The 9,442-nt window shown below is 46.3% G+C and overlaps 1 protein-coding gene across 1 annotated transcript; it reads left to right on the top strand.

The window, feature by feature from the left end:
* The first annotated feature begins 3,093 nt into the window (after positions 1-3,093).
* LOC102015754 (spermatogenesis-associated protein 31E1-like) lies at positions 3,094-8,654 on the top strand. Its single transcript, XM_005408874.1, has 5 exons — positions 3,094-3,348; positions 4,027-4,081; positions 4,642-4,702; positions 4,904-4,965; positions 5,107-8,654. Exons 1-5 carry the CDS (start codon positions 3,163-3,165, stop codon positions 8,628-8,630), a joined length of 3,888 nt encoding a protein of 1,295 aa, XP_005408931.1. The 5' UTR covers positions 3,094-3,162; the 3' UTR covers positions 8,631-8,654.
* Positions 8,655-9,442: the final 788 nt, after the last annotated feature.

Below are 9,442 nucleotides of genomic sequence, written 5' to 3'. Positions count from 1 at the left end.
CTTTCTCTTATCTAATCTATTTTGATGTTCTGTTTTATATATACGCATTTATTGATAGATGTCTTTCTGAAGCATCGACCCCTTTATCATTATGTTAGAGTGAAGACTGACATTGTAGACCAGGCAGGCAACCATACTGTTTAACATATTTTATTTACTCCATATAGGACACAGGCATGAGGATAGGTTTAGAGTCTAAGAGGATCATCAAGGGACCAAGTTATGCTGCTCACACTGTAGTAAGGAATGGTCAATCCATTCTCATAGGGAGAGCTTCTGAATTGTCCCCTACTGTGCATTTAATACATCAGCATGTTGACCCATGTGTCAACTCTGAAAATATAGCCCCTAAATGCACATGTTGGACACAAAGAGTTTTGGGGGCAGATTTCAAAGTTGCTCATAAAGAGCAACACTGTCACTGGTATAGATGATTAAATTTATTATCATTCAGCAACTTCAGTCCAGCTGATCCTTACATTCAACAAGTTAATTGGTAGATTTAAAAAAACTCCGTTTTAAAAGTTTATAGGGTGAGGCAAAATACCCAGATTAGTCAATAAAATATTGGAAAGGAACCAGTTAAGAGGATGGAATATGTGACTTTGAGCCTTTGTATAAAGCAGCAGCAATCAAGACAGTGGCGTGTTATAGGAAAAATAGATACATCCACAGCACAGAACAAAGAGTTTGGAAATAAAACAACATCAGTATAGATATCTAATCTGTAATTTGGAACAAAAGCAACACAGCACAATGGAGCCAAGGTTCGGCAAACAGTGCAGTATCATCTAGGTAGCCACATCATCAAGCAGACCAGCATGTGGAATAAGAGTCTCAGAAAGAAAGATGAGAAAAAGGGGCTATAATGCATGGTGCAAGGGGCAGAGAACCAGCTGAGACCACTGGGCTTGTGTAGAGGCACCATGGCATGAAATTTATTGTGTGTGAGTTTAGGCAGACAGAAGGTGAAAAGAATGTCTGCAGGGAACAGAGAAATGTGCCCCTTTTATAAGGGTTGGAAAGAAGGCAGGGGACATTAGGCAGGAAGATTTTAATAAACAGCTGTGGTCAAAGTTCTCTGGCTGTCTTACATCTCAGTGGGCAATGTCCTTGTAGTATCTGGTGTAAATTTCTGGGTGGGCTTCAGATGTACCCAGACATCCTGGGACTTGCAAAATTCCCTGGCCTACTTTACCTGCTTTTCGACATCCTGCACTGAGGCTGTGGTGCTGAGCTGAGTTCCCTGCTGAGAATAATGTCTCTACTGGCACTCACACTGGGGTCTGGGAGAGTCAGGTCCTACTCAAGCCTTACAGGGGTGGAAAAATATCTGTAGAAATAATGGCTGAAGTATGTACAATTGATACACATGTTGATCTATATATTTCTACTTTTAAAATACAACAGATATATTCATTCATAAGCCTATCACAAAGTGTGGAAAAAGAAAATCTTATTAAAAGTCACAGAAAACTGAAAAAAAGTCACAGAAAACTATTTTTTTCATGTACCAATTATATTATAATTATAATAACTGTTGATTTTTAATCTGAAGCAATGGGAGGAAGACAGTGGAGTCACCTACTCAAAGAGATTAGAAACAACATCAATTTCAACCACAGATTTCACCTCCAGAAAAGTCTGTCCATCAGTGATGAAAAGGGAACATATTCTCAATTAGACAAAGCCTAAGAAAATTTGCCACCTGAAGTATTGCCTTCTAAGAAATAATAAAGGAAGTCTTTGAATGACAAGAAATAGTTTATTGATTTGAAAATAGTTATTGGGTTAATAATTCTTAGTTACTGAGGGCTGATCAGGCCCACAATCTCCCAAACTAGTGGACAGCGAAGTTTTAAATAAATGAAATGATTTTAGGGCTCCAGGAGGGTCTAACTCTCTTACAGTAGTTAGGAGTCGCTGGGTTAACACTCTCTGAGTTAAGACCCTGACTTCCCTGGGCAGTCTGTATTTATTAGGTTTTCAAATAATAGGAGAGGGATACTGAAGAAAATGCAGGAATCTGGGTGGGATTTGGGAAATCCTTTATGGAATTCTCCAAGTAATACTTATGTTGATTTAGGAGAACTAAGTTCACTCCAGGAAGGCCTTCACTGCAGGAGTGAGATTCCTACACCTACAGTCTCTTTTTAGTTAATTGGAGTTGGGGCCAAAATTCCTCAGCTATGGCTTTGTCTTGTGTCGAGAGCTCACAGCTTCACCCACCATTACAGGCCTCAGTAGGAATCAGTGAATCACAAGTAAATATGGAAAGCCAACTGGTTAATATTAAATCCTGCTCAGAGCTGCTACATAGTCATCTCTATGAAATAGTGGATTGAATTGTCAGTATCATATGTGTTTAAAGAAATTCTTAAATTTTCTCTGAGTTTATTTTCCATTGATTTCAAAAGCAAGTACACTAGATATATGCAAGAATATACTTTGAAGGTTTGTTTCAATTTTACACCTAATTTGTGATTTTATAATAATGTATTAAAGGGCCAGGGATGTAGCTCAGCAGCACAAGTGTCTGCCTGGCAAGCATAAGGTCCTGAGTTTGATTCCCAGTACCAAACAAAAGTATTAAACTAATTTTTTGGTTTAGAACCAACTAGTGAAGAGAGAAAATTAAAAGAAAAGTATATAAAAATTTTTATCCAAAACTCAGTGAGCTAAGTAAGTATGAAAGAAACTTCAAGAATGAGTTGATGCAACATAAAAATATACTATGGGGACATTTTGGAGGTACAGAGGTGTGATCCTGAGGGTGATAATTCCTATGAAATAGAATTTAAGAGAGAATGCTGAAGTTTCAGAAACAAAACTGATGTAGCTCAGGCAGAGACCCTCAGGAAGCAGTCCCATCTAGGCTTCAGGGTGGTGGTGGTGGTTGAAAATGTACTAGGCATTATCTCTGACAAGCTGCGCAGCTGGATTTGGAAGAAGAAATCTAGAAGACTCAGGAGGTGGAGGATGTGCTGGGCTGAGGATGGGGAGTGATGATGGGGTGGCCTCTTCTTTCTGGCACCCCTCCCCCTCAGGACCCTTTGTGATGAGGAGACCAGAGCTCTGTGATGCAGGCCTGGGCCAAACGCCCTACTCAATGAGGAAACTATTAGGGCTCAGTAACCTGAGGGGGACAGTTGGGTTCAGGTGATGGAGAATCCTCCTTTTCTTCTGAAAAGTGTTGGTTCCACATGGCTGAGCATCAGCTTCACCAGCTGGGCAATACACATGATCCTTGCCTTTCTGTGTGGGTTGCTGCTCTTTAACCTACTGATCCCTTTCCTGGAGACTAATCCATCCTTCCCACTAACTTGGAAAAAGGAAAACATCAGAAAGGTAAGCAACCCCTGGGAGATACCCAATAGACAGGATTCTTCTTTTTTTTTTTGTATGGAGAATCCAACCCAAGGCCTCACACTTGCTAGGCAGGTGCTGTGCCGCTGAGCTAAATCCCTGGTCCAAGATTCTCTTTTCTACTATGTGTTCCACTTTTTCTAAACCAGCTGAGAGAATTATGAGTGTGGAAATCTCAGTAACAATACCATTCTTCTGGGACTGGTGGGGCAGAGGTGAGAGTGGGCACGGAGACATACATCTGAGACTCTCAGACCACCTATGTGGTGTGCTGGAGGGGCCAGAGTGAAATAAAACAATAAGAAGTAGAGTTCCAGAGACTTGGGGATGTGTGGAGAATGGGTCAGAGGACTGGTGCATCAGTCATTCCCATGGCAGAGGCATCTGGACTGGCAGCTGGAAGCTGATGCCTACGTGGGAGCAGAGAGACGTGTGGGTAGAGCTTAGTCTGTGCTTCCTAACAAGAGGAACTGGGACTAATGACATCCATGTGGAGCTTACACACAAAGGCTTTTCTGTTTTCCAGAAGGGAAAAACAAAATATTTTTAGCTACATTACAAGCGAACTCTTTAATTTATAAAGTCATGCTATTCAGGAACATTGCATAGAGACAAGAGAGGGAGAACTGGGTCTGAGACTCTGACTTTCTTGTCTCTCAGAACCACATGGAGAAGAGACAGAAGAAGATCAGGAGGAAGAGCTGTATTCTGAAAGGTAAGGCTCTGTCCTAGGACAGACGTGACTTGAACTCCCCACTCCTGAGCAACAAGATTCAGATCTCTGAGGATGTCTTTTGAAGAGGCCTAAGAGAGAAGCTTCTGGGAAAGAAATCTGACTTGGGGACATTTCTCAGGTTGTGTGCTTGGGATGAAGGTGCGACTGGCCAGGGAAGGGTGATGTCGGCAGGGGGGTGGGGCACAAGTATGGGTCATAGTGGAGCAATACTGCTTACATTTGCAGGTGGAACTTATAGGTCTAACTGTGGGAATGTTGTTTTACTTCTCTATAGCAGACTCCTCATTCTATGAACTGACTTTCCTCCCCATAAGGTAACTGTGAACACAATGGGGGGTGGTGGATGCTAACCTTCTTATAAAGGATGAAAAGTAGCCCCTCCATGTTCCTTGGAACCACTGTCAGGAGCCTTGGGCACTGATGACTGGCTGGCTTGCAGGTCTAATCTGATATGGTGTCTCCCATGTGACATTCAACTCAGCTTCTTGTATGATCCCAGGGGCCTCCCTTCTCTGCCATAACCCAGTCTATTTTTCTAGCTTTTAGAGAGTGTCGAAGGGAACTGGAGGAGACTCGGCATCTAGTTTTACTTCTACAACGGTGAGGAACTTTCCATATCCATCTCCTTCTCCATCTCCCAGGCTAAGGGAGAGATGCCACTTTGGGATGGCTGGCTTTGTGAACCTTGGGTGGGGGACAGTGGAGGGACTGTGGGCCACAATTGCCCACCCCTGCCCAATCTACCCACTTTTCTGGGCATGTCTGCCCCTGGCTGTAGCTTGTGCCTCCTGTTTCCTGCAGCCTCTTACAAAAGCTCCCTGGGAATGCTGAAGTCAATCACCTCTCTCATGGAGATGTCCCAGGTGAGGTGTTCAAACCAGGGCCTGCTGGAGCCAGTCGACCACCTAGTCATTGGGTGGCAGCTCCTCCTCCTAGCCCTTTGTCCTCCTTGCTTTCCTGGGCTTTTGTGACCCAGCAGCCTCTGACCTCAACTCTCTCCACAGAGCCTCAAGAAGACCAGCCTGCCTTGAGGAGGCTGCCCCCAGGCACTGGGCCCCAGGACTCCGGACTCAGTAAATCCTATTTGCAATCTCTCATCAGGGTTCTCTCAGGCCCTGACCTCCTTCACCACTGTCTTTCTTTCTTCTCCTGGTGCTGGGCAACTGCCAAGGCCACCTTCTTCTCCAGCTGGGCACATGGCAAATCCCAGCAAGAACATCCATCTCACCACCCACCAGACACTGTGTTCTGGGAAGGCCCCTCCCACTGGCAGGCAGAGGTGGGAAGAGGGGACCACGCTTTCATCCACCCTGATGTGCACAAGCTGCTGGAGATGCTGATCAGCAAGAGAGTCAAACAGAAAATGCGCCAGGAAAAACCAAAGGACGGCTCATTTTTCCAACTGGTGAACACAGACTACCCCTGGATTTCTCTGAGAAACCTGTTAAAGTCACTGGGTGACAAACTCACCTCTGCGCAGCTCTTCTGCAACACAAAAGACAAAGCAGAGTGGCTTCTTGGGTCTCAGCAGCCCTCTCTCCACAAGGTCCTGGGCAGCCCTTTAGAGCATGAATGCAGCCTACTCTTCTGGGGCCCGCCCTCTCTGCACAGTGAGTCCCTGGTGGCCACTGCCTGGGCTGGTGGAAGATCTTCGTCTACACGGTCTCACTGTATTAAATTTAATGAAGCTCACACCCATATCCCAGGTCCATCTCTACAAGACTCGCCCCTAGTTCTGCCGTCTGTCCAGCCACCAGCCCAACTCCTGTGCTTTCCCCAAAAGCCGCAGCTTACCTGTCCATCCCAGGTCAGGGCCTGTGGAACAACTTGCTCTACATCCCAGAAGAAGGCACAGTCGTTTCTTCCTATTGAAAATCAGGATCTCCAATGGACCCTGCAGAAGCCATTGAAATGGAGACAGGCTTTAAACTCTAAGCTCCAAAAAGGTCAAGAACCCATTAGCCTACCTACTCTCAACCTTCCTCAAGGCAGCCAGGCCTCTGAGGCCCCTCAGGCTGTCTCCATCCTTTCTGGGGATTCTAACAGTGCTGAGCTTCAGGAGAAACCAGAGTGCCACAGATCAGGAGCATTCAGCAGAGATGAGGGGAGTGAGAACTTGCCCCACCCTGCCCTCAGGCTCCTACCATCCCAAGATCTCATGCAGCCTCTGGGCAAACTCCCAGAGAAGTGCCAGGGCCGGGTACAGGACAGTTATAGTGCTACTCAACCCACTCAAACCTCAGCACCTACTTGTGGAAGGAACAAAACTGTCCAGAATACAGGGTCCCAGTCCTCTGGCAGAGCCTTTTATAGGGGTCTGGTAACACTCAAATTAGAGGACAGAAGGAATGTTCAACAAAATGCAAGTGAAGACAGAAAAGATACATTCCGAGGTGTAGGATGCACCCCATGGGAAGTTCAGGGGGACAAGGGTGCACAAAGTAACATCAAGGGGCCTGAGAAGTATGATGCAGGAAGTCACTTCTCTAGGGGCCCAGATCCAAAAGATTTGCAAAAAGACCTGGGAGTCCATCTGAGCAGAAAGTTTTGGCAAATCAATGAAGGCATGATCCCTGTGTGTGTACGGAGATCCTGGCTTATTGCCAAATGCACTTTGCCAAAATCAAATACTCACACACCGCCCATAATGATGACATGCTACAAGGGTAAGAAAACCTGTGTGAATTCCACTCAGGGACTTTCCTTCCTTGATCCCAGAACTCCTTCCTTGCTGGAAGCACATATTAAAAACTATAGGTTAAGGCAGAAGTGTGGGCCTCTTTTCCAGAACCTTGAGCCTAGAAACATTCACGTAGGTGAGGCTCAAGCATTGCCTCCTCCATTGCCCTCCTTTGCCTCCTCAGCCCCCAGTGACTCCAGGACTGACTTCATTACCAAATTAGCCACTTTCCAACAAGAAATTCCTGGGAAAGTTGCAGGACTGAAGGAGACAGCACAAACGCTCTTTCCCATTCTGCAGAGTACTATCCCTGTGGCCAGATCACCTGCATGGAAGGAAGTGCAGAAGGTCTCCAATGGAACCCTATCTGATGACAACAATGGGCCCTCAGACATCCCTCTAAGTGCACAGGAGGTCAGGCTTCCTTCTGCTGCCTCTACCCAGTGGAGCAGCACTGCTTTCAGGAATGAGAGAGGCAGTCTAGTACCCACTCCAGGCCCAGAAATGGCCAAGCATGACCTACAGGAGGGGACTAGGAGGATGGCCTTTGAAGGTACCTGTCATGGCATCCCAGTGCTGGAAATCAAACTACTGTCCCCACTGTCAGTAGCCAAAGAGAGCAGGAAGCCAGAGGTGAAAGAGAAGCACCCTGCATGGGAAATCACCTTAGGCACCAGAATGATGGAAAACTCTCAGAATATCAACATCAATCTAAGGACATTAGGGTCTCCATATACCAGTAATCACTCCTCCTCCCTGTCTAGAGATTCTACTCACCAGAATCAAGCTCAAAATGTGAAGAGAAAAGAGCACAGTCACCTGGATATTGACATGCTCAGAGAGGGAGAGAGCTGTTCTCAGAATGTGTGCACTGATAGCCTTCAAGATTGCCACACTGTGGGGCTCCTCAGCACAGTGATCCAGCCTTCACAGACCTCTGTGTCCAATTCCCAGGGAACACTCTACAGCAACACACCAACCTTGGAGGTCCCATGTGATCCATCAGTGAGGGGAGTGAACAATCAATGGGAGCAGGAGTCCAGCATGTCCAGATTTCACGACGCAGTAAAGAGCAGCAGCAAGATATCTGGTTCCAACAACCAAAGTAAGAACTACAGGAAGCCCAGACCAGGGAATGAGGAACAATCATCGGCAGGAGAGAGGCCCTTCTGTACCTATGAGCTGAGCCCTCCTGCACAGGTCATGGAAGTAGATAGCTATGGGAGCATGTCCTGTCCACATGTGCCAGAGAAGGGCCAGATTCCTACAGAAAGCTTAATTAGGAAAAAGATGAAGCACTCTCTGCAGTGTCATAACCCCAATAAAGAATGCAATGGGCAGGAAAGCTCCATGCAAAAACCCAAGCCCTCATCAGCTTCTGCTCAGACCCTGGCATCAATCACAAACAGAAAGGTCAGAAACAGGGAAGTTGTTGGACCAATTCTGGTGGATAAGTTAGGACTTCACCAGGCAAGTGTTCCTTCAGGGATAAATTTGCATGTAGCAGGACCACCAGAACCTGTGGGTATGCATTCCTGCTACCACAGGGCTTCCTCTAGCCCAGACAAGAGAACAATGGTGAAAGACATGGCTTGTGCTCACCATGACAGCCACAATGACCACAGTCATCCTACTAAGAGTATGTGGATCAGAGATAGGGACAACAATCAGGCTACCCCAAGAGCCTGTGCCCCCTCCAGTCAAGGCCATCAGAGGTCAAAAGACATAGGTGCCTCAGGTTACCTTCAGCCTCACGACACTCTCCAAAGTGCTGTCCTTTCTCACATACCACAGACGTATCATGCCTTTTCTTCTGAGACAAATCTTTTTGCAGAAGAAATGTATTAAAAGAAAAATTGCTTTGTGAGCACATCCTCTATGTGTTAATGGCTTCTTCCTTGTAAGATGTCTATTGCTTCCTAATGTTTTTTCTCATTCTAGTTAGTAGCTTCTGTGTCCTACCTGGGTGTGAGAGGGGATCAGCATGTGCTTTTTTCAGCTTCTAGAGGGCATGGGTTGTGGAGGCACTGAGGGCCCACCCCTATGCTAGCTTCCATCCTTGCACCTTCAGGCTTCATCATATTCTGTCTACGTAAACCAGACAGCCATTGGAACTTGTCAGGATGACCCATCCCTACAAAGATCCCAAGCCAGAACCTTTGGTTTCCTTGCCTTCCCTACACCTTCAAATTTGTACAGCTCTGGAGATGCTTGTGTAGTAGTTTCACGTGTCACCATGTGGCCACAGGGATGTTGGATGGGTAGAGTGGAGGCCCTGGGTTCACAGGCGGCAGACTCTTGCTATCCTGGAGTTTTGGTGGTGGTAGCAACACCTGGACTAGAGCCCCTACTCTGCCTGATGGAGACTGTAAGGGGAAGGGGCTTGCAGCCCATTTTATGTCAGTCTGGATGAAATGGCAGCGTCACCCACCCTATTGCCTCCTTTGCTCTCTAGAGCAGCAACATAGGATGGAACTTGCAGGTGAGCATGTGGGTGGGTTGGCAGGAGCTGCAGAACAGCTGCTGAAAACTATGTCCTCCTTGCCCAAGGTCATGTGCCTTTCCTTTGGGTTAGGACTGTGTGTGTAGGAACCCTCCAAAGATGGCACATGGTGCAGCCAGAGTGAAATGTAACAGAATAATTCCAAAAGGTGTAGCCA

The sequence above is a fragment of the Chinchilla lanigera genome, unplaced genomic scaffold (genome assembly GCF_000276665.1).
Source record: "Chinchilla lanigera isolate Chin_1 unplaced genomic scaffold, ChiLan1.0 scaffold00114, whole genome shotgun sequence".
NCBI classification, from domain to species: domain Eukaryota; kingdom Metazoa; phylum Chordata; class Mammalia; order Rodentia; family Chinchillidae; genus Chinchilla; species Chinchilla lanigera.
Note: the sequence above shows the minus strand (reverse complement) of the source record. Positions and strands in the feature narration are given on the sequence as shown.